The sequence below is a fragment of the Acomys minous genome (genome assembly GCF_964271855.1).
Source record: "Acomys minous genome assembly, chromosome: 9".
Taxonomy (NCBI): Eukaryota; Metazoa; Chordata; class Mammalia; order Rodentia; family Muridae; genus Acomys; species Acomys minous.
In genome coordinates, this window is record NC_140490.1 from 39144803 (window position 1) to 39170097 (window position 25295).

The 25295-nt window shown below is 48.1% G+C and overlaps 1 protein-coding gene and 1 long non-coding RNA gene across 3 annotated transcripts in view; one reads left to right on the plus strand and one right to left on the minus strand.

The window, feature by feature from the left end:
- LOC311605484 overlaps positions 1 to 11933 on the minus strand; it is a 33421-nt gene extending 21488 nt beyond the window's left edge. For both annotated transcript variants that reach the window (XR_014781978.1, XR_014781979.1), the window contains exons 1-2: positions 11648 to 11933; positions 10440 to 10723 (exon numbers count right to left, since the gene is read on the minus strand). This is a non-coding gene — a long non-coding RNA (uncharacterized lncRNA). The remainder of the gene's footprint in view (positions 1 to 10439; positions 10724 to 11647) is intronic.
- NEUROG1 (neurogenin 1) lies at positions 4108 to 4842 on the plus strand (the record flags this gene model as incomplete). The annotated part of the gene is made up of 1 exon (XM_084795322.1): positions 4108 to 4842. The coding sequence occupies one exon, from the start codon at positions 4108 to 4110 to the stop codon at positions 4840 to 4842; it is 735 nt and encodes a 244-aa protein (XP_084651448.1).
- Positions 11934 to 25295: the final 13362 nt, after the last annotated feature.

Below are 25295 nucleotides of genomic sequence, written 5' to 3' on the forward strand. Positions count from 1 at the left end.
AAAGATGTCTAGAGACCCCAGATGCCTTCCCCACCCTGACAGCTTCCCTCCCTGTCTCCTCTTATTGTAGAAATCCTGTTTCATCATTACTTAAGTTGATCTCAGGAAGGTCTTCTCCACAAGGAAGGAGAACGGCCTCCTTGCCTCCCCTTCGAAGGCCTGAGCCTGGTGTCTAGCACTGCCTAGACTTAGGTCCTCTTTCCCTCACACCACCCACCAGAAACCCTGGCACAGCTCTGAGTCTTTTAAGACATCTGTTGCACCTACTCTTAACCTCCCAGAAGATTGGCAGCTGGATATGTCACACATCAGGTGGCCGGAGCACCTGGTGCACCCTTGCCACCTGGACACCTGCTGTGGTTGGACCTTTTGTGTGCCCATATCCCATCCTATTGCTCTCTGGGAATGGGAGTGTTCACAGATGTGCTCCTGGGCTGAGTGAGATTTAGATGGCAGGAGAAACCTACGCCTCCCTAGCAGGAACATATCCCCTTATAGAAGATGCAAGCCATTTTTCTCTGGGTCGTCATGTCCCATTCTCAGGGCCAGCTCTACTACCCTCAGAGGATCTTATAGGAGGGGCCTTTGAGTTGCACCCCCATCCTAACAAAAAGCACCCAGTGGGCACCACTCCTCTACAGAGGAAGCAGCTGCTACAGGAGCAGGAAGTGCAAGCTGGAGGCATCCATGTTGTCAAGCCAATCGTGGTCATGCAGTAAAGGTGGGCAATGGGAGGAGAAAGCCTAGATCCACTACTAGCTTGTAATGGGCCACATGCACATGAAAACATTTCCTCTCTGGTCTATACCATGCAGGGCACATGGCTTTCTGGGTGGCAAACAGGCTATTGCACTTACATAGCCAAAAGTATATGATTGCTTCCCATCTCTTCAGCCAGTGTCCTTTATCAGTGAACATGGAACAAATTAAAACAATAGTCCTGCTCAGAGAGAAGACACGAAAAAGAAGGTCTACCACAGCTGCCCGTCTTCTTCCCACAGAAGGCCCATCCAGATGTGTCTCTATAGTCATTCTATCCCCGCCCCCCCCTTAGGTTGTCTGTTTACATCCGACCCTTCTCTCCCCGTACTCTCAAGCCTGACTCTGAAGCCATCTCTGACAGCCCCTTTCCCTTTAGGAAGTGTTCTTCAGCTCTGCTCCTTAAGGATGCTCTCAACACCATGAGACAGATGCTCATGGCTGCCCTCGCAGGCAGCAGCTATTTCCCCTCCCCAGGACCATAGGCCTGCCTGACACTCTTCAGAGACCTGGCCCAGGCTAGCCAGCAATGGGTGCACAGAATGTATCTGCCAGTTGGCTGAGACAGAAAAGCATAAGATGGGATTGAAAAGCACTAGCTCTGGGTCACACGGGGTAACCTGGGGAAAAGACCTCCTCATCTCATACCTCAGTTGTGTGTGTATGAGGTACAGGGAGGGGTTAAATGAACAACCCCCATAGGTCCTATTAGCAGTGAACCTCCACCAAACAATAATTAGGAGACAGTGCCAGTCACCCCCAACCTCCCAGAACCCCAGGCTTAATATAACATCCAGCCCAGATCAAGCCATCAACTTGTCTAGGTTGCCTCCAATGAACTGAGTGCAGGGTTCTAGCTTTGGCAATGGTCCTGCTTTGCTAGCAAATGGGAGCCCAGAAGCCTCACTTGGAAGACTGTTTGGACAGTCCTGAGAAAGCTGAAGAGTAAGCCTAGAAGACAAATAGGGAGGGGAAAAAAATGGCCACAGGGCAGGGCAGGCCTGATGGGCTCAAGTTTAAATTGCATGGCCCAATCATCAAATGGAGCAGCAGAGTGAGCTCTCCTGCTCTGGACCCCTCCAGCAGGAAGGTACTTCAAGAGGTGGGCAGCTCAAGTCTTGCTAGAGGTCTAGTTCAATGATGCTGACAGGCCCCCAAAGCCTCAGAAGGTGACCTTAGCTGGAGCAGGAGTTCTGGAAGATGCAAAGGAAGTAAGGACCTGTAGTCACCCTTGACACACAAGCAGAGGCAGAGATGCATAGTTGCAGGTATGAATTAGTGACAAGGACATCCGGGAGCCACAAGAAACTGGAAAGGGCTAAGTCCACTGGCACATTGGTTTTGGACTTCTGGGGTTCCGAGCCTCAGAAGGTCAATCTTCTGTGGATTTAATGCACCCACTTTGTGGCAATTTCTATGGAAGCCCAGAGAAACAGACACACAGGGCCCAGAACCGTCAAAAGATCCAATTGATGTCAGTGTACTTGGGACCACCAGAGGCCAGACTTGGGACAGAAAGAGGCAAGAAGTAGTAGGTCTGCCCTAGAGTAGTGATGCTTGCACAGCTCCCAGCAGCCCTCAGGCTCCCGAGATGCCCCCAGGATCTGTCAGCAACTACTCTTTCTTGCATAATCTGATTAGAGCCGCTTCCTGTCTTTTCTCACAAAACTCCTCCTCAAGCCCTTATCTATAACTGTGTCCTAGCTTTCTGCATAGATCTACACTAGCTGCTGCAGAGGAAAGGAGATGCTGGGCAGGGACTAGCCATCGGCAAAGAGGCCTTGCCTTTCACCATCAAGGCGCTGTGCTGGTGTCCCAGACAGAGCCTCCTCTGAGGACAGCAGGCCAGGCACTCAGATATCATGGAGGAGAGGGACCTCGAGTGCTCCTTTTGTTTTAATACCCGGCCCCACAATCCAAGCTTGCTCCTTAATGAGCATCCCCTCTCAAGTGCAGAGAAGAGCCTGCCTGGGGCTCTATTGCTTCCTAGCAAACAGGAAAGTAAGTAAGTCTTGACCTGAAGAATGAAGGCATTCTGTTGGAATAGGCAAGTTTATAACCAAGTGGGCAGAAGAGGTGCGGACGGAATTCCAGTGTGTGCTTGCTGCCCTCTGTGGGATATCTCGCTCCTGGCCAGAAGCTAAGTCCCTTAGCCAGCTGGTCCTGGGGTGGGCCCCTGAGGCTGGCACCATTTCAAAATGTGCAGCACAAGGCGACTCTTGGAAATGGAGAGAGCAAGGTTTTAGAAGTGACCCCTGTCACTTAGTGAGTCTTTGAGAAGAGGTACCTGCAGGGGCAGGGGGAGCAGAGTGGGACAACCAAGACCCAGCCCGGTCTGGGAACTCATTGGACCTTTACTTTAGATTCCTCTTGCTCTTTTCTTCACTAACCTTGGCGAAGCAGGGACGCCTACCACTCTCTGAGAGCTGTGGCTATTTGCTGATCCTCTCTGGTGGTGTCTGCTCATCACAACCCTCACGGTTTCAAAAGTGCCCTGCCCGGGAATCTGTGAATACGTGCAGCGCTACACTTGGGTCCCTTCGTCTAAATAAAGGAACAGAAGGTGGCTCGGAGAGAGGAAACCACTCGCACGCCCTCACCAGCAGAAGAGATGCGAACCCAGACTCCAGCCCCTGCCCTAGCTCTCTAATACCCGCCGCACAGCTCACACTTTCTGCCTGGGCTCGGCTTACCCTTCCCAACTCAGCTAGAGGCATCCGCGCGGCCCTGGAAGGAGTGTGCCTTGGGCGGCCGCTAATCGCCCCGGGCCCCCGCCTCCGCCTGTGTTTCCCTGCTTAGGACGCCCTGGCCTCCCTCGCTTGATCCGGCTCTCAGAGCAGGCAGGACAACCGATTGGCCGGCGGTAATTACGGGCACGCTCCAGGAGGGGGGCTGGGCGGGGGCGGCCTCCCGCGAGCATAAATTATGCAAATAGCCGGCGCCGCACGGGGCTGACCTGCCGCCTCACTCCATTCACCCGCGCCGCCTCGGGGGCGGAGGTGGCCGGGGAGGGGGGCGCCCATTGTTGCGCTCTGTACTTAAGGGGTCCTGAGGCCGGTCGTGTGCCACACTCGGTGCTCACACGAGCTGATCTGATCGCCGGCGACATCACTCGGGAGACCAGCCGGGCGCGTGGCCCCTGCAGGCGAGGCGAGGCGAGGCGAGGCGAGGAGGCCAAGCCTATTCCCCCCAGAGTCCCAGCGGTCTTCCCTGGCCCTGACGCCTACAACAGGCACAAACTAGGCCCGGGTCGTACAGAACGTAAGTGCGCTTCCACGGCGGTACCCTCGGCCCACACCTGAGCCCTTTAAACCTCCTGTCCGTCTGTCGGTCCTGTGCATTGCAAAGATGCCCGCCCCTTTGGAGACCGGCCTCTCCGACCTCGACGGCGCCAGCAGTAACAGCAGCAGCGACCTGTCCAGCTTCCTCACCGACGAGGAGGACTGTGCCAGGCCCCAGCCCCTAGCCCCTACCTCCGGGCTGCCTGTGCCAGTTCGCAGGAGCGCGCCCACCATTTCCGGGGCATCGAATGTTCCGGGTGCTCAGGACGAAGAGCAGGAGCGACGGCGGAGGCGAGGTCGCGCGCGGGTGCGGTCTGAGGCGCTGCTGCACTCCCTGCGTAGGAGCCGTCGGGTCAAAGCCAATGATCGCGAGCGCAACCGAATGCACAACCTTAACGCTGCGCTGGACGCACTGCGCAGCGTGCTGCCCTCATTCCCCGACGACACCAAGCTCACCAAGATTGAGACGCTGCGCTTCGCCTACAACTACATCTGGGCCCTGGCTGAGACTCTGCGCCTGGCAGATCAAGGGCTCCCCGCGGGCGGTGCCCGGGAGCGCCTCCTGCCTCCGCAGTGTGTCCCCTGCCTGCCTGGGCCCCCGAGCCCAGCCAGTGACACGGAGTCCTGGGGCTCCGGAGCCGCTGCCTCCCCCTGCGCCACAGTAGCGTCACCGCTGTCTGACCCCAGTAGTCCCTCAGCCCCAGAAGACTTCGCCTATGGTCCCGGCGACCCACTTTTCTCCTTCCCTGGCCTGCCCAAAGACCTGATCCACACGACGCCCTGTTTCATCCCATACCAATAGGCTTTTGTAAGGAAGGCAACGTTAAAACCTTCTTCCTCCCCCAGTCAATGAGCAATAGATGGAGAACCTGCTGAAGCCTGGGGGACCACCCTCACCCCCAGGTGGATGCTGGGAGCTTTAAAGGACGGGGGTGTTGGTGGGGGGGATACCTGACCATTTGTTAAGTCGCAGCACCCTTGCGGAGGTTGCCCCTTGGTCTGTTTCTCCACCCTCAGCACCGGCTTCGCCTGCCCTCCCCCCAGACGGCCTTTCGTTTTGCACTTTCTGAACGCCACAAAACCTCCTTTGTGACTGGCTCAGAACTGACCCCAGCCACCACTTCAGTGTGATTTGGAAAAGGGACAGATGAGCCCCTGAAGACGAGGTGAAAAGTCAATTTTACAATTTGTAGAACTCTAATGAAGAAAAACGAGCATGAAAATTCGGTTTGAGCCGGCTGACAATACAATGAAAAGGCTTAAAAAGGAGACACAAGGAGTGGGCTTCATGCATTATGGATCCCGACCCCCACCACTGTGGGCTTGCTCCAGGAAGAACCTGAGTGCTTGCATAGTTATTCAGGCACCGGGCTGGAGGGTACTTTAATTTATTCAGGATGCTTCATTCATATGAAAATGTATTTTTGTACATAAAGAGTTTATTCTATTATTATGAGCTATCAAAGTTTACATTTTTGTACTGCAGATGCTTCGTGTAAATAAAAAAAATAAAAAATAAATCACCAGATTCCTTGCCTAATATTAGTGTCTCTGGGGCTTCCCTACCACACCCCCCCCCCGACACACACCCCGTTCCCCTTGGCAGCTCCACCTGTAAAGTGAAACATTATCCCACCATCTCCAAAACCTCCAATCCTATTTCAAAAACAACTTAAAGATAAAAACGCACCTGACTCCCACCAAGAATGAGAGACAGATTAAGGCACTTGCGAGCCATCGTTTCTTTTCACCTTATAAAACACAAGGGAGAACTTTCAGACACCCCCTAAGCCAATTAAAGCTTTTTAGTGGAGAATTAGCTCCTATCCGCAGCTACCTGTAGAGGTAGGGGCTGAGGGAGTCTTTTGAGGAACCCCACATCAGCTGGCTCTGTGTTTCAAAGGGAGGGGATTAAAAAGATCAATACAGCGTGGCTAGGAAGCCCCAGTGACAGGTGGGCCTTGGCTGGGCAAGCAGGAGGGTCTACTCTTGGAACAGCCTATTTAGAAGGGGAAATTGATTTGTAAACAATGCCTTTAAAAGTATTGTCTGTTGAGCCTGAGGTCGCCCTGGCTGTGAGGAGTGAGGTGCATTGTGCTGCTGTGAAGTCCCCAGTGGAGTCTACAGCTGCCTTAAAACTGTGGGCTAGGGTGCCCATAGCCCACCACAAACAGGCGTTTATACTCCAAGTGTGGGGGAGGGGCGCCCACAGAGGAGGGCTTTTGCTTAGCCAGTCCTCAGGGGCCATAGCCAGGGCTTTCATTTGTTGCCAGCGAAATCCCAGTGGGGACTTTTCTGGCTATAGTGTTTGTCTGTAGTCTGACAATCAGCTAACAGGGCTGGCCAGCCAGAAGCAATTTTTGCTTGAAATTTCAGAATGGGGGATAATTACAAGAAGCTTCCTTACTGTCTTGTTGTGCTGTCACTTCCTGTGGCCTCATCCCACAAGTCGCCCCACAGTAGGACAGCATCCCCCTACCCGACACATGGGGCTGCCCTTTGTGATGGACGCAGTTATTTAGTAGGAAGGGGGCTTGTAGGACTGACCCCGAAACCACCTCTGATGGAAGCCGCCTCCCCTCTCACGCGGTGTTCTGATGGTTTGGATCCACAGATTCATATGCCCCAGCCAGCATTGCTAAGCCCTGCCATGGGCAAGATGCCTTATGTCAGATAAGAAGGCTACCTTCCAGAATGCTTTGGAAAATCTGATACCTTCTCTAATTGCTCCAGAACATAAAAAAGGTACTCAAAGAAGTTTGAGAAGTGGTAGGACCTGTGAGCAGAGTCAACCATTCCTGCTGGAAGCCGTCTTTAGGATGGCCCAGCCTGGGGCCTGCTGGATGATTCCCCTCAGATCTAAACCATCAGCTTTGAGCTTCTCAGAGCATCCGGGTGTTGGGCTCTCCCTAGGTCAGGGTGCTGGGAAATGACTGAGACCTCAGGAACAAGGGCTGTCTCTTGCGGAGACTCTTCAGCATATGTTTATGACAGGGAAAGAAAACAGCAGATTGGATTTATCACCTTCTCAAATCATGCTGCGGCCTCCAGCAGCAGCAGCTGGCATTGAAAACAGGGGTCATGCTTCCCAAGACCCAAGAAAAGCACCTCATCTTCTCAGTTTGTTGCCACAATACACTCACAACCCCAAGGTGTAGGGCCCAGACCCCCTTTCCATAAAGAAACATCTTTAAAGACATCCTTGTCCTACAAGAAGAACATCATGATGGGTGGATCAGGGCCCATGCGGGGTCTGCTCAAACTATTGCACTAACCAAGGACAATACAAGTAGTAAATACTGAACCCCTACTCTGATCTAGCCAATGGTCAGGACTTTCTTCACAGTTATGTGGAGAACAGGGACTAACTCTGACATGAACTCTGGTGCCCCATATTTGACCACCTCCTCTGGGTGGGGAGGCCTGATGGCACTCAAAGAAAGAATAAGCAGGCTACAAAGATGAGACCTGATAGCCTATGACCATATAGTGGGGGAGGAGGTCCTCCTCGTTCTTAGACCTAGGGGAGGGAATAGGGTGAAAGCAGGAAGGAGGGAGGAATGGGAGGATACAAGTGATGGGATAACAATTAAGTTGTAATCTGAATAAATTAATAACAAAATGGAAAAAAAAAAAAAGACATCCTTGCCACCTCTACCCATGTCAGCTTCTACAGTTCTTCCCAGAAAGCACCTACCTGTTTAAGGACAGCTATGGTAGCTCTCAAACAAGACAAAACAAGGAAAGCATCTCCTGTTCAGGGGCCTATTTATTCCTACAGCAGAGTCGCATCCATCCCCCTCACATCAGGAGGGGGCACTAAAATATTCTAGCCAGTTAAGATCATAGGGAGTGCTGCTGACAGCCAAACTTGGCTACCCTTAGTCATTATCCACTGAGAAGTCAGCACACCCTGAAGCAGACTCATTTATTCTCCCCCCGACTCCCACTCCCTCTATCTCTGCCTCTGTCCTGGTATAACATTTTTACATACTGCTCTCCCACCATTGGGTGGGGGTGGGAGGGAGGAAGACTAGAATGAAGGAGTAAAATGGAGATTTTACTTCTTTTCCTGTTTCCTTAATGACTATTCTTCAAACCCCTGCTATATACTAAACATTGGAATAAGCAAGACAAAGTATTTGCTCAAAAGGAGCCTAAACATTCTAGTAGACAGAGATAAAACTGAATTTATGAACAACTGTGAGCTGCCTAAGAAGAGCAAAGATTGAAATAAGGGCAATTGGGAACGCCAGGGAGAGAATGATGTAGTTTTGAAAACTATGGTCTGAAGAAGCCTTTTAATGATGAGTCACTTGGGGAAAAGTCTGAATGAAGTTAGCTGATGTCATGGCTTCACTGTGACTAGTATGATCAGGGTGTGGGGTCCCTTTAGGGGGTGAAGCTTTAAGGATGTTCTCAGTTCTTAGGTATCACCCTCATCAGAGGCCCAAATCTGTGGGGCCAAGCAGTGTTGGACCTGAACCTTCAGAACGAAACAAGCCTCTCTTTGCTTCAGTGCTGTACCATGAAGCCAGCATGGGGCGAAAGCCAGCTATGCAGACATATGAGGAGCAACATCCCCTGGGGAAGATGGAGGAAGTCCTGGTCACCAACAGCGTGTTTCAGGGAACAGCAAGAAGGCTGGCATGGCTGAAGCAGGGGGCACAAGGTGGGCAAGGAAAAAGAGGGAGCCAGGAAGGTCATCCAGATCCTGCTGAGCCTTAGAAACTGCTGCAGGGACTTGAGGGTTCCCATCTAGGGCTCTGGGGATTTGGAAGGTTGAGGTCAGAGGTCAGATGTAAAGGACTTAAAAGGCACCACAGTTGTGGTAAAGGAAACAGAGCTTGCGATGGGGGTGGGGAGCAGAATCTGACACTAAACTGAGCACTTGGGAGATGTTCCTGAGAGTCAGGAAGATGGGAGGTAGAAATGGTGAAGACGGTCAGAACCAAATGCATTTTGAAGGCAGAACTCCAGGATTTGTTGCAGCACTTGAAGAGAGAGAGAGAGCGAGAGGTCAAAGATGACTTCACAGATTTGAATCAGGAACCAGGGGGGGGGGACATTTAACTGACACCCCAAAACTACTCCAAGTGCTGAAGAAGAATGCTTAACATGGCCGGAAATAGTCCATTTTAACTCCCAAAGTAAAGATACAAACTTGGGCTGCAGTGCCCATAAAATAGAAGCAGGATTGTGCCAGGAAGAATTGTAATGTTGTCTGGGCGAGAGCCTTAGACAAAGGCCTAAGAGCAATCACAATGTGGGTGAGAAAGGGCCTTGGCTTGTGAAGTCATAGGCAAGGCCTACATTAACACCAGCCCCAGCCACAACGCCAGCATCCCTGCCATGCTAGGTAATGGTTAGGCACACTCACTCTGGGCTCTGGGCTCTGCTCCAAGCATATTACACGTGTTAGCTTATTCAATTAATTCTTATAACTGATGAGGTTGAAATATCATTACGAGCAAGGTAGGGTGGCACACGCCTTTAGCCCCAGCACTTGGGAGGCCAAGGCAGGCGGTGAGTTCCAAACCAGTCTTCACTGCATATAGAGTTCCAGGACAGCCAGGGCTCTATAGAGAGACTCTGTCTCAGAAAGAAAAAAGAAAGAAAAGAAAAAGAACTGTCATTATCAAACATCATTATCTCTACCTCACAGAGGGAGGAAGCAAAGCCTAACAACTTGCTAAGACCACATAGCTGGTAGTTGTGTAGCTGTGATTTGAATCCCAGCATTCCTGTGTTCTTATTTTCTCAAGGATCAAAGACCAAGCATAGCCAACCATTAGCCATCATGGGCAGTGTAACCAACCACAAGCCATTACGAGCCACACACACTAAGCCTGACCCATGTGGAGAATTAGCTACCATACTTTTGGTTTCTAGGGAATAAGGGTTTCCCCCTCATTTTTAAATAATAATTTATGCAGATTACATCCAGATTGTTACCCCCTCACTTGTATTTTCCAGTTCCCACCCTCCTTCCCTCTTTCTGCCCTATTCCTCCCCTCCCCCCCCCCCCCCCCCCGGTCCTCTGACAGAAGAGGACCTCCTTCCCTACCATGTGATCACAGCTTACCAGGTCTCATCCTGATAGCCTGCTACCCCTTCCTCTGTGTGCTGCTGAGCCTCCCCACCAAGGGGAAGTGGTTAAACTGGGACACCAGAGTTCATGCCAGGCAGTCCCTGCTCTCCCCACAACCATGGAGAATGAGAGGTCCATTGGCTAGATCTGGATGGGGGTCCAGGTTTACTGCATGCATTGTCTTTTGTTGGTACAACAGTTTGTGCAGGCCCCCCTGGGTCCAGATCTGCCAGCCTTGATGGACTCTTTGTGGGGCTCCAGAACCCTCTGGGTCCTTCCATTCCCCCATTCTTCCATACCACTCTCACCTGGAGTCCAGCTGCAAGTCCCAGCATCTGTCCTGATCTCCAAGACCCCCAGAGGACATCTATGTTGGCGTAATATCCACTTATAAGTGATTGTATACCATGTGTGTCTTTCTGTGTCTGGGTTACCTCTCTCGGGATGATCATTCCTAGTTCCATCCATTTGCCTGCAAATTTCAAGATTTCTTTGTTTTTAATAGCTGAGTAGTATTCCATTGTATAAATGCATCACAATTTCTTTATCAGTTCTTCAGTTGAGGGACGTCTAGGTTGTTTCCAGATTCTGGCTGTTAGGATTAAGGATGCAGTTTATGAAGTTCATAGCAAGTAAAGGTAGAAGAATAAATGACAAGAATCAACTAGAGAGAATCGGCAGGCAGATAGCAAACAGCATCAAGTGGGGTGTTTACAGCCGCTCTGCAAGCTGCTGGGAGCCCACTGAAGCTACCATGCTAAGATCCCAACTGAGAGAGCTCTGGGCAGAAGCTGCTTCTCAATGTCTGGGCCTGCAGATTTCCATTCCCACACCAGGCATTTTCACACCACGGGTAAGCAATAGTAACTTGTGTTGGAAACACTGTAGCTTCCAGCTGTTCTCAAGGATACAATGTTTTTACTACCCTTAGCTGTTTCCTGTTCTCCTTTCTCCTCCTCACAGAGCTGGTGGGAGCAGCCTGAATGCGGGAAAGGGAACTTTGGAGGGTGCTTAAAATAACCACACTTGAGTCTGAGGAGAGGGAGGTGTCTTCCACAATCCACTCTCAATAGCACAAGCAACTCATAATGATTTATCAATACAATTTATACTATACCCATGGGTAAGCTTGGTCATAGCTAGCGATAGGGCCACAGCTGCTGTGTGGAACTTTGGCCTGAGTGAGCAAAAGAGCTCCTTCATTCCCCCAGCTGAGAGAGAAGAGAAATGGCCCACAGAGGGCTTCAGAGCTAGTTCTCTAGCAAAGACCTGGGGCGTCAGTTTGCAGGAGCAGCAGAGGAAAAGCAGCCTCTTTGCCTGTACACAGCTGGAGGGAAAGCGATCTGCATCTCACTGAGCCTCAGATGTCCCTTATAAATTATTTCTAGGGCTATTGTGACCTCTGTCAAGCAGGAATAAGGGCTCCAACATTAACGCCAAGATTCTGTCTGGTAATGAGAGTATTAGCCTAAAAGACCTCCAATGACCACAAACCAGTATTATGGTCAGGACATACCTTGGCTTAAAAGCTGTCACTTCTGGGAGATTGTTTGGCATAAGACTCTACCCAGACACTGAAGTTATTTGCCACTTGCTGGGTTGATATGATCTGGGTAGGTATTAGGTCACACTAAAGGCAGGATGTAGGGATTTCAGATGGTCCAGCTTCTGATATCTTTTCCAACAAGAATTAGATGCCACTGCTGCTTGCCTTCTGAGGTCTCTCAGATGATGCCCCTGTGTTATTGAAAACTGTGTCTTCACCAACATGGTGCATGGTGTCGAATGCACACAAGGCTATAAAAGTCCCAGAATCTGGAAAGTAGAGGCAAGAGGATCAGAAGTTTGGGAGGCTGTGTTATATGAGACCTTCCTTGACTCGGGGGAAAAATAGGGGAAGAGAAGGAAGAAGAAATATTTTTGGTTTTTTTGTTTTGTGTTTAGTTTGTTGTTATTGTTGTTCAAGCCTTGAAAATGAGGGACAACATGCATCAAAATTTTACCAAAGTGGTCTCAATTCATTGGGATATAATAAAAAAAAAAGGAGTGATGTACATTGTTCATTTATCAACTCAGATTTGGTACTCACCGTCTAATGACTGTACTGTGGCCCTTAGTGTCATGCTACTTGGATCTACAAGACTAACCTCCCCATATAACCAGAATACCTAAAGACACTCAGTGCATGTGCTGGGTAGATGCTGTTATTGCTTAGATAATATAGTTCCCTCTATATTACCATGTTTTCCTCCATTGGTTGATGGACCTTTTTCTGTGTTTGGGGTCTGGTTTCAGTGTGTCTTCAAAGGTCAGTGTGACAGATGGTGTGAACTTGACAGGATATAGAATCACCTAGAAGAAAAGCCTCCAGGCCTACCTGTGAGGAATTTTATAGATTAGGATAGCCTCTGAACAGCCCCATGGGACATTATCCTGATTAGGTTAATTGAGGTTGGGAAGACCTGCCCATTATGGGTGGCACCATTCCTTGGGCTGGGATCATGCACCGTACAAAAAGAGAAAATAGGTTGAGCACTCTCTGCTCCCTGAGTGTGTGAGAAAGATGTGATGGTAGGCGCAAAAGGTCATATTGCATCCTCACAGGTAGGCCTGGAGGCTTTTCCAGTGCTATACACCAAAATAAGTCCTCAACTTTCTTTTGCAAGGTATTTTCTCACTGCAAGGAGAAAGTAGTTATGATGGTGTGTGCTAAGGTATCAAGAAGGAGAAACTTGATCCAAGGATGGTGGTAGAGGGAGGGGCTTTGGGCAGTGATTAAGTTGACAAGGACATCAGCATGAAACCCCTTCAATCCAGTCCTGATGGCTTTACAAAAAGAGGGCAAAAACCCAGGACACACACTTGCATGCTCTCTGTCCCTTGGCATATAACTTCCTGTGCTGTCCAAGGAGTCTGCCTGCAAGAGGCCACTGCTGGATAATAGGCCATGGATGTTGGATGAGAACTGTGGAACTTTTTCATGAACTTGCCAACATTTAGTATTTCTTTTCAAAGAGCCATCACACCTTATAACTGCAAATAAGGAGAATCGCACAGCAAGGTCAGCCGCACCAAAGTCTAAACGTTGCAATGAACGTCTACACACTTAGGAGCATCATTTGGAAGCCATGAAGCTTCACTTATGGATAGTATGCTTTTCACTATCAATTCTATTTTTTCACTTATGAAGTATTTTTGTTTTATATATATTCACTTATTCACTTTACATCATAGCCCCATCCCTCCTCACCTCCCGGTCCCGCTCTCCCCTCCCTCTTCCTCATCACTTCTCCCCTATTCCTCAGAAAAAAAGGAGCCCCCCTTCCCATCCACCCCAGCTCGTCAAGTCTCGTCAGGACTGAGCATGTCTTCTCTTGTGGCCTGGCAAGGCAGTCCCATCAGGGGGCAGTGATCAAACAGCTGGCAAGACAGTCCATAACAGAAAGAGCCCCCTCCCCTGCTCCCCTTACTAGAGTGCCCACATGAAGCCTGGGCTGTCCATCAGCTAAATCTTTGTAGGGGTGTCTATGTCCAGTCCATGCAAAGTCCTTGGTTGGTGCTTCAGTCTCAGCAGGCCCCTCTGGGACCTGGTTAGTTGGCTCTGTTGGTCCTCTTGTGAAGCTCCTGTCACCTCCACGTCCTTCTCTTCCTCTCCACCCCGTTTTCCACAAGGCTCCCTATTTATCACCCAATGTTTGGCTGTGAGTCTCCCATCTGTTTTGAGGTGCTGCTGGGTGGAGCCTCTCAGAGGACAACTCTGCTAGGCTCCTGCCTGCAAGCATAGCAGAGTATCATTAATAATGTCAGAGGCTGGTTCTCTCTCATGGGGTGGGTCTTGGGTTGGGCCAGGCATTGGTTGGACATTCCCTCAATCTCTGCTCTATCTTTATCCTTGCGCATCTTGTAGGCAGGGTGAATTCTGAGATCTGCCTAGTTAGAGGTCGCCATCCTCTGTCTTTATGGCCTTTGCTACTAGAAGTCTCTGCTAGAGCCCCTCTCATACCCCAACCCCCAGCCTACCCCGACGTAGGTCTCTAGGTTGTCAAAGTGAGGCCCTACCCATAGTTTCTCTTTTCTCCACAGGTCTTTTATCCTCCTGCTCCCACTCTCCTCAGGTCTGTTCTCCACCCTCATATCTCTCTGTGTTTCCTCTCCTACCTTGTTCCCTCTCTTCCACCCCTATCTCTGTCTATTCTATTTCCCTTCTGAGTGAGGCTTAAGCATCCTCCCTTGGATCTTCTTTGCTATTTATCTTCTTTGGGTCTGTGCTTATCTTGTGCTATATAGCTAAAATCCACTTATAAGTGAACACATACCATATGTGTCTTTCTGGGTCTGGGTTAATGCACTCAGAATGATCTTTTCTAGTTCCATCCATTTGCTTGCAAATTTCATGTTTTTCATACCTGAGTAGTATCCCATTGTATAAATGTACCACAATTTCTTTACCCTTTTTCTTTCTTTCTTTTCTTTCTTTCTTTCTTTCTTTTTTTTTTTTTCTTTTCTTTTCTTTTGGCTGAGGGATATCTAGGTTGTTTCCAGATTCTGGCTATTATGAATAAAGCTGCTATGAACATAGATGAGCAAGTGTCCTTGTCGCATGGTGGAGCATCTTTCAGGTATATGCCCAGGAGTCGTATTGCTGGGTCTTGAGGTAGAGCTATTACCAGTTTTCTGAGAAAGCACCAGATTGATTTCCAAAGTGGTTGTACAAGTTTGCACTCCCACCAGTAATGGAGGAGTGTTCCTTCTTTTCCACATCCTCACCAGCACATGCTATCACTTGAGGTTTTTATCTTAGCCATACTGATGGGTGTAAGGTGGAATCTCAGAGTCATTTTGATTTGCATTTCCCTGATGACTAAAGACATTGAGATTTTCTTTAAGTGCTTCTTGGCCTCTGTTGAGAATGCTCTGTTTAGCTCTGTGCCCCATTTTTTAATTTAGTTATTTTATTTGTTGGTGTCTAACACTTTGAACTCTTTATTTTGGATATTAGTACTGTAAAGCATTTTTTATACTAGTGAAAAGTGGACTTCCAGCTTGGTCACAGCATGCCCTCGAGTGTGAGAATGTGTGAATAGTGTGTCCACTCAAGAGCTCTCCTTGCACTTGGAGAGTGTCTGTCTCTTTCTCCTGAGTCTGTCTCTCTAGTAAGGAAGGTGTCATTGAGGATGTGGCCACCCTTTCAGCTGTGTCCCCAGATGAGAACTGTTTGCTCAAACCTTCATCTCTGCATCTGGGACAACCCAATAAGCAAGATCGGCCACTTTTTTGTTTGGTTGGTTTTTGTTTTTTTGTTTTGTTCTGTTTTTTTCAAGACAGGGTTTCCCTGTGTAGCCTTGGCTGTCCTGAACTCACTTTGTAGACCAGGCTGGCCTCGGACTCACATTGATCCTCCTGCCTCTGCCTCCTGAGTGCTGAGATTAAAGGTGTGCGCCACCACACCCCGCTGATCGGCCACATCTTAAATCTCTGAAGTTTCCTGTCCTAGAAATCTAATACTGTATACTTTACACACACATACACACACACACACACACACACACACACACACACACACACACACAAAAACAAAAAACAAAAAACAAAAACAAAAACAAAAAACAAAAAACCACCACCACCACAAAACCCACCACCACAGGAAAATCAAACAGCTAGTTTCTCCTAGAATTACATCAACTATCTTAAACAATTAGATGCCTGTCTGCCACACCCATACCCTGTATCACATAGGCTTGAACAGCAAAAATGATCAGTCTCACAGCTGTACAATGTCCACAGGGCCTTTTAATAAGTCTGTACCTTTTGCCCAGTATTGAGGATGTGGCCGCTCAGCTTCACTGTTTAATAGTGATCTTCAAGGGTTCTATGTGCAGAATTACTTTAGATTTCATCTAAGCTATTTGTAACAATTTTCCTCTCTTTTTCATGGCACATGATAGGGCTACATTCCCAGAATCCTTTGCAAGTGAGAATTGCCTCACGACTGAGTTGTTTTCACTGGGCCACCGATAGAAATTTTAGCTGTTCTTTTACTTTTGTGAGACTTTCACAAAGGCTTAAAAAAAAAAAAAGTCCTACCCTGCAAATGAGAAAATGTATATAATTTGCAAATTCATGAGTTTTCTTAAGTCAGAGAAACAAGGTTACTAAGTAGTTACTAGGTTCTTGGGAGAAGCACTGGAAAAGGGAGGGAAAGAGAGAAGGAGGGAGGGAGGGAGGAAGGGAGGGAGGGAGGGAGGGGGAGGGAGGGAGGGGAAATATAGAGTACACAAGAAGAAATCAGGAAATTAAAACTATTTGTTTATTTTATGAGTATGCTTGCCCACACCTATGCATGCACCATGTACATACAGAGCTCACAGGGGCCAGGAGTCAATTTCCCTGGACTGGAGTCATAAACAGTTGTGAGCCGACATGTGGGTGCTGGGAGCTGAGCTCAGGTCCTCTGCAAGAACAGACAGTGTTCTTAACCACTGAAACATCTCTCCAATCTCTATATTAGTCTTATTTATGATCTTAAGTGAGTGCAGATGTCCATCAACAGAACAGATATCTGTGTTGCTTAGTGGTCATTTCCATAAGGTATAAGTTGAAACCTGTCTTACAACACTAAGGCATGACCAGGGGCCGCCTCAACCTTCTTCTTTTCCCATTATTATTACTCGGACATGATGGCAGAGCATCTTCAGCTATGCAGAGGACAAGCGCAGGCCAATGCCCAGAAGGTGTTCAGTCTTAAACAATCCAGAGGCAGAAGTCGAGGGTGTGTATTCAGTAATGGTTATAGCAACTTAGCAAAATTATGTCTGTTGCATCAGGTAGTAAAAGATCTGAGGCTTGCCCTTGGATGTGTGGGGCAAAGTCATTTGGCCCTGAACTCCCCTTGACTGTTTCGTGAATGAGATATTAACTTTGTCCCTTAGCGGCTGCCATTATCACTGCCTCCCCTTTACAGAAGCCAAGCCTTCCCTTACTGTCTGTAAATCTCCGATGTGCGGGCTTCAGCCCCAGGAAAAGGTGGAAGCCAGAGCTTCTTAAGGAAAGTGCAGACTCAAAACATACTGGGGAAAGCAAGCAGGTAGAGCACTGTTTTCACACCACAGATGGCACCTTTGCTTTGGAAGAAGGGAGGTGAGTAAGACCATTATGTTTGGGCAGGCCCCCTACTAGATATTGAAAGGCAGAGCCATTTAAACAGCCTGCAAGTCCTTGATTTGCATCGAGGGGACTTTGTCAGTTTGTTCCCCAGAAGCAGTCAAAGAGAAGGCTTTGGGGACTCGTAACTGTTTTTTGGGTTTTTTTTTTTCTTCCTTCCTTCTTTCCATTCTTTCTTGCTGAAGGCAGGTTATCCTGGAACTTATTATGTGGACCAGCTGGCCTCAAATGCATAGAGGTCCACCTGCCTCTGCCTGCTGGATGCTGGGATTAAAGGTGAGTTGTCGCCATGCCTGCTGGGTACCTGGCCCGGGCGCTGAAATCTTCCAATCTAGTTCTTTCCATTCCTGCTCATTAACTTCATTCCACGTCTGTGTCCTCCTCCCAAATCGAAGGAAAGGATGGTGCCCACCTGTGTTCCAGGGTCTGCCAAGGTCTGTCTCAATAACGAGTTATTGAGCTAGGCGTGGCTCATTGAAAGAGCTTGACAAATGTCAGCCATTGGCTGACTCAGCTGTGAACGCTTTGTCACGACGAGATGATCTTTCCTTGGCCTCCAGATGGTCCCTTCAGTGCCTGAAGGTTGGAGGTCTCAGACGGAAACCTGACTGCTGTAATTTGATTCTCATGCAGCAATTCGAGTGTAGAGTCCAATGCTGTACTTTAAATGTAGAACTGACTGGAGGACATAAGAGGGGTATTAAATTATACCCAGCGATAGGCTGGCCCAGGCCCAGACACATGCCTGGCTGCCTCCAGGAGTTCTTCAGGCTGAGCGTAAGTGCTTGTGTATACAGTGCCTTCCTGTTTGCAAAGTAGTTTCACATCCATCATGTGACATTAGCCTCACGGTGCCCACTGAGGTAGAAGGGATTATTGTATCCGTGGCACAGATGAGGCAAGGGGCTTAGAGGTTAAGTGGCTCACCCAGGGTCATGGGGTTAATGAGAGGAGAGGTGAGACTCAGAGCCGCATCTGGCTCCAAGTCCATTTCTTTTTCTCGGATACTTTCTTACCGCTTCGGGCTGGCTTCCTCTGACCCAGAGCGCGCACCTCTACAGCACCACCGCTCTGCACATCACATGTAACCGAGCAAGAGATAACATCGTGAGTGTAGCATCATGGGGAGACGCATTAAATTGCCCATAGTTCAGCTACACAAATGGCAATCCATCTACTGAAATTTACTAGCTAGCTAGCACCTCCTTGGATACTTAGCAGGGATTAGGCGCCGAGCCAAGCATTTTAAATTGTATTGGCTTATGCAATCACAAGAGCCCCACCCCACCCCCCATTCTGTGTTTGGAATGAGGAAGCCAAAGCCAGGGTTGCAAAGCTAGGTGACTGGAGCAGGATTTAAATCCAGGCATAAGTGCACAAGCACTTATTAACTGCGTTGTCTTGCCAAGTCATTCCCCAGCAAGAAGACGTGAGCGTCCAACGACAGAAAACCATGGCTTATTCAGCCGTAAAGTGGTGCTCGAAGCACCTGGTATTCATTCATTTGATAAATTTAGGGCTTACTTATCTATTGCTTTTTTGTAAAACAATCTTGTATGAGTCTCAAGCATTTGTACATGTCTTGGGCAAACACTGACTCTCTTTGGTCTGAATTTAAAAATACTTGTATGTCCAACATCTTTAGAAGGTAGAGATGGTGTTCTTTGCCAGAGCGAGAGAGAGGTAGGCTATGGGCATAGAATCAGCATCCCTAAGCTCAGACAGAGCCTATCTCCTGCACCTCACTAAGTGTGCAGGTATCATCTTTGTGTCCCACTATGGAAACCAGGACTTGGGGAATCATTATAAAGATGCTAATTCAATGGCTGCTACTACTGCTGGATGCAAATCCACCTTCTCTGACCCAAGGGTCCCCTGTCTTCCTTTAGACTAAAACCGCGTCAGACTAATTTGTTAGCTTGCAAATAGGTTGACGTCTCAGACCCAAAGTTCTCAACAGTACAAAAGACTGGCCCAGCCTAAAGCAAACATATGTCCACTGTGAGCATCCCTGTTTGCAGTGTGTGTATATCCCAACCATCCTCACAGCGCATCTCATAGCATCCCATGTGCAACTAGGACTGCCACTTGCAGAGAGGTAATATACGGAAATAGCCAGGAGAGTGAGTCTGGTCCCCTTGGGCTAGCCATTCCTCTAGGGCAGCCATATTGACACCAGAGGTTCATTAAAACCTACTGTGTGCCTGACATCAATTTTCTAAGTCTCCCAGGTGTGCTTGTAAAATAGCTAGTGAGTGGAAGAGACAATCAATAGTCACCTGTTTAAAAAAAAAAACTTACTGATTGCCTACCACCTAGCTACGAGGACTCAGGAAAAAAAGACAAACAGGACTGAGACGGCTCATCAACTGCAGGAAAGACAGTCGGTAAGTAAGCAACAATCCAGGTGACTAAGAGAATACCGAATAGAAAAACAAAAGAGCAACAACAAAAAAAATCCTTTGGCTAGATCAAAGAACAAGGTGCGCTAATGGACTGTCCTGATGCTCAGAAGTTAGACACCGGTCTGATGAGAAGAGATACTGCTGTAGTCAGGACAACACACAAAGGGAATACAGCTGATGTGCCTCAGGAGCAGCAAGGGGGTAGTGTGGATAGGGTGAGTGGAGCCTAGGGTCCAGGGGGGTGGGGGGGGGCACAGTCCAAATCTCATGGCCCGTACGAAGCTCCAAGGCTGACGCCATCAGAATGATGGTGGGGACGATTTAGTGAGCTTTGCAGAGCAAGTCCCCTCCCCAAAACGGTGCCAGGACTGACAAGCTGCAGAAAGTGGTCAGTTCTGCAGCACGAGGAGGAAGCGCTTCTGCTTAGCCGCTTAATCATCTACAAGGCGACCATTTGCCAACAGTAATACATTAGGGGTGGGTATTTAACAAAATTCTACATGTTGGGGAGTGTTTTGTGTTTTGGCAGCCTTCTGGGGACACGCAGCTGAGTTCCCTCAGTGTGGGCTCCCATGCAAATAAATCCTTTGAACAAAAGTAGGGGGACACACGTGATTATGGGTGACTCAAGGCCAACAACATGAGCTGGGCTGGCACCACTAGACCTCAGAGGAAGGGCTGAGGAAACCCTCACAGGTGTGAGCCCAGCCTGGAGCTGCTCAAGGAAGGGCGAGGAGCAGAGTACCAGATACTTGCAAATAGCATGGCTATTTGCTTTATTTTTATCAGTTCTTGCTTCAAGTTTATTTGTAAAAACAACATAGGGCACTGATCACCTACAAATAGTGTGTAATACTGATCCATCTGTCCTCATGTGCACAGAAGCCTTTTCTATGGGGCCTTCACAGGAGCCTGGGCTGGGATCTTGAGCTGGAGCTGCGGCCTCAGCTTTAGTGTGAACCTCGGGCTCTGGTTGGCAGAACCTACAAGCCTTGGCCATGCAGCTTCAAATCGACTTTCCAAGCTTGGGGTGAGTGGAGAAAGCAAGACAGCTAAGTTTGTGTTTGGGGCTGTTTGGCATCTTAAGTTTCACTGCCTTAAACTGCGCATGCGCTCATCACTTTTGGAGCACTTGTGTTCATCTTCGTCAGGCCTTTCCTGCCGTGCTTCTTGGCAAAGTGCATGTTCCTCAGGAACTTGAGGTCAGCATCCTGAAGAAATTCATCCTTGTTACTGTGGTTTCCTGATACCATTTCTGTGCCATTTTCAGGATGATTTTTCCTACGACAGGGGGCTGGGTAGCCTTACCTACCCTGGAACTCATTCTGTAGGCCAGGCTGGCCTCAAATTCACAGAGATCCTCCTGCCTCTGCCTTCCAAGTGTAGGGACTAAAAGACGTGTGCCACCACTGCCTGGATCACTTTCAGGATTGTTAACAACATTTTTTTTTCTTTTTGCGAGCCTGGGGCCTGAACCCAGGGCCTCATACATGCCAGGCAGATGCTTTCCCAATTGAGCCACACCGATCTCCTCACAACCTCTTTTACATGTAGCTAAATGAAATGTTGGGGGATAGAAGGAGGAGGAAGAAGAAAAGGAGAAACAGAAGGAGGAAGGGGAGGAGGGGAGAAGGCAAGAATCAAAAAGGAAAGCAAAGGAGACCCCAAACAAAGGTACAGATGGCCCATTTATACCAACAGTTCTAACTCATAAGCCCAGGGGAGTGACTCAGCAGAGAAGAAAACATTCATGCCACAGAGAAGTGGGACCCACTCAGAGCAGCCATTAAAATGATGTAAGTGCCTAGGGTTGGAATCAAACACAGAGAAGAAACAGATCTCGAGCGTCACATTGATCAGAATGGCCTAAAAACCAGCTCTGTGCAAAAACGTCAAGGCACGAAGAGTCAGAAACGTCGACAGTACTTCATAAACAGTGACAGGGCAAAGCGGTAGGTCTTAGGTCACACACTTGAAGGGTTTCTCCTGATTTTGAAGTGGAATGCAAGTTATAAGGGTGTTGGGGGTGGTGGTGACATTTTCCACAATCAGCAACACCCCGGGGTATCTGTAGCCTGCATTGAGGAGCGGGGCTTCTGCTATTAGCCCTTGGCTATCTTTTAGGACCATAGTCTCTCTGCTCTAGGCAGCACTTTTAATAAGTTCCCCTGGACAGATTCCGCTAATGATATGCTTTTTACTACATAAAAAGAGGCTTGTGAAACCTAATTCCTCTGACATAGGCGAGCCCAGGTCTCTGAAGCAGTGGCGATTTCAGATTTCCACCAGGTTTGCTTGCACCTGCCCTTGTGAGGCATGAGGTTTTGTGTGCAGAAGCCTCCAGGGGTTGAAATTTAGCCCTGTCCACGTAGCAGGAAGGTCAGCTGAAGTCACTGGGTCCCAAGACACTGGACTTCAATCTCCAATCAAAAACAAAACATCAAAACACTTCTATTCACTGGGACGTGCTCAGTGGGGCGCTGGCATTTACAAATGTAAGGCCCCCCGAGAGGTTCAGAGGAGGGGCTCGGCTTAGACAGTCGATTGTTCTTGGAGATCTGACCAGGTCCAGATCTGTGTCAGCCGGGGCTCCCAAACACTGAGAGAAAGCCAGCCTCCTCCAGGCTGGGCCCTGGCTGCCTGCCACCTGATACCTGAATGAAGAGCAGAGCCAGCAAACTCCACACTTGTTTTGGGATGTCTGCCTCTGTGAAAAATGGTTCTGACTTTCCTAAAAAATAATTAATGTGTAAGAAAATTAGTTTGGCTTGGTTTTCAAAGGTGAGTGTTACATACCCACTAGTGAGACTGGCAGTGGGTTTAGTCTGTATCCTTCTGATGACCAAGTGAACATTTCTGAGGGAGGGCTCACTGGCCCGTTTGCCAGTGTCTTGCTTACTTCTCCACCTGGGCTAGCGCCTCAATGTTATTATCATCTGGTATAAAGATGATAATGACAGTAGCAGCCAGTGCCACACAAAAACAAGGGCCAAGAACTGAGCTACTGAAGTCGTATAGCAAACAGGAAAAACACTGCCACCCACTTTCTACAGAGGAGACACAGACTCGGACATCCGAAGGGCTTGCTACAGTACATGGATAGAACTTAGCCTTGAAAGCAAGTTTTAACTGTCATGTTCCAGGCCCCACGTGCTGCCCAGCCCTTCCACTGCTAGGAAACTATGGGGCAAAGACAGGATGCAAGCGAACGAGCTGTCCACCAACAGATGGGCATCCAGACTAGAGAGATCTGTCAACACACATGGAGGCACCTCTAGATCACCTGAAGGAAAGAGAGTCTGAGAGGCTTCAAGATGAAGGGAACAGTTTTACTATGAAAGTAGCATAAATGAAGGGAGGAGGAGGAAGAGGAGAAGGAGGAGAGGGAAGAGAGGGAGAGATCGAGAGCGAGAGAGACTCTTGTAATAAATGTACACTTCTACTTTAGATTACTACAGAAGAGAAAAAAGAAAATAACAATTCTTTTTATTCCTATCACTCCAAATCAGCCATGCTTCCCGTTTATCAAAGTAACCGTTGAAGGACAATTTATAGCCAACAAAACGCACACAGTCTAGGTTTAGGTTTGTAGACCTATTGGCAAATGAATCTTTAGCCGCCACGCCTGCAAAGGCACAGAGCATTTTTGCTGGCCCAGAAAATTCCTGGTGTCTCCCTCCATTCAGTCCCCGCCTCCCACCGCAGACAGACACCCACTGGTTTGTTTTCTGCTTCGTTAGCTTTGTTCTAGAGTTTAATCTCAGTGGAATTACACTGCGTATCTTCTTTAATCTGAAAGGTTTAGCTACTCTTAATTACTCAGCTTTATTATCTTCCTAGGATCCAGTTGTGACCGGGTAGATAGATAGATAGATAGATAGATAGATGGATGGATGGATAGATAGATAGATAGATAGATAGATAACCTAAAGTCATATTCACTGAGTAATATTACATATATACATACATACATACATACATACATACATACATACATACAATCACCACTTGTCATCGCCTGTTGATATGTATCTGGGTCATTTCTGGGTTGGTGCGGTTATGAAAAGAGCTCATCTACACGGACATGTATTTTCATTTTTCTTGAGCGTGGAATCAGCAAATACATGCTAGGAATATATTTGAATTTGGCTTCATATGAAACTGCCCAAGTGGATACACAGTTCTTCAGCTCTGACAACGATACGTGAGTGTTGCAATGGTTTTGAACACTTGCTCAAACTAGGCTCTCTTACTTTTTTTTAGTGCTAGTCTTGTGGGTGTGTTTTCATCTATACATGAGTGCCCGCATGAGTTCTTTATTTGCATATGCCCATGGAGGTCAGAGAGCATCAAGTTCCTGGAACTGGGGTTACAGGAGGTCATGGGCCATCTGATGTGGGTGCTGGGAGCTAGGCCTGCTGAGAACAGTAAGCACTCTTAATCACTGAGCCATCTCCTCAGGCTCCTCAGGGTTCTTACTTTGTATTCTGATGACTAAGTGAACATCTTCTGATGTAATTAGTGAATATTCATATAGCTCCTCTTTGGTGAAGTGTCTAAGTCTGCTTTCACAAGCTGTTATTTTACACTTAAAGCACAATCAGGTTAACACATCATCCGTGGGTCTCAGTCATTCTCTGTGTCCCTAGGGGAGGATGACGGAGGAGAACAAACCAACTAATAGCAAAAGGCATTCCTGAAACAAAGTCCTTGTTATCCATGTTTGCATATGGATTAGAATGGACTCCTGCCATTATTTGCCCCGTTCTTAGCTGAGCTATTCGTCTTAGTAAGCTAGATTGCAGGAAGGCTCTTTGTGCACTCTGGGGAGAGCAACTTCCAGGCCTCTGCATCCCAGCCATTAGCATCCATCCTGCGGCTCCCCTTGTAGTAAGAATTTTGGTGTCTTAAAAAAAATCCTAGTTATGTTATGTAAACATGTTTTTGTTTTAATGCCAGGTGTGGGTTGTGATGGGGCTGCTTTAAACTGTCCACAACAGCGAACTATTTGCCTCATGTGTGCTCTGGCAGGGGCGTGTAGTAATTTTGGGGACTCTAGAGAGGGGATAAAAAGACCAGAGGCCAAGAGAGGATGCAAGGCTGTTCCTCCTACTGGTTCCTGCTTCTGCTGTTGCTGGTTTGTCAAGTGGTCCTGAGAAAAGAGACAAGAAGTTGGAGATGTTCTGACGAGATGAAGATTGGAGTTGCCCCAAGGAACAAACTCAATGCCCCTAATCAGCAGGAAGTAATCTAAGAACTCAATGCCTTTCCCCCTCTACCCACTCTCTCCTACCTGATGTTGGGGTGTTGGAAGGGATTGGGGTGGAGAAGCGTGGTCGATATAAGAACCCAAATAAAATAGATTTTAAAAACATGCCAACATTCCCTTTTCATTTTCCTCATAGTTTGTTTTAGAGAGTAGGCGTCAGTTTTTATTAGGCCTACGCCATCTTCTATTCCCTCACTAAGTTACAGCTTCTTATACCACAGGTTGTAGGTAACTAAATGGCTTCCAAAACCCATGGCAACAGTTAAAGGCTTCTGGATGCATGGAATCCAACATTAATTCCAGGTCAAATATGTAAGGAATCTGAGGCA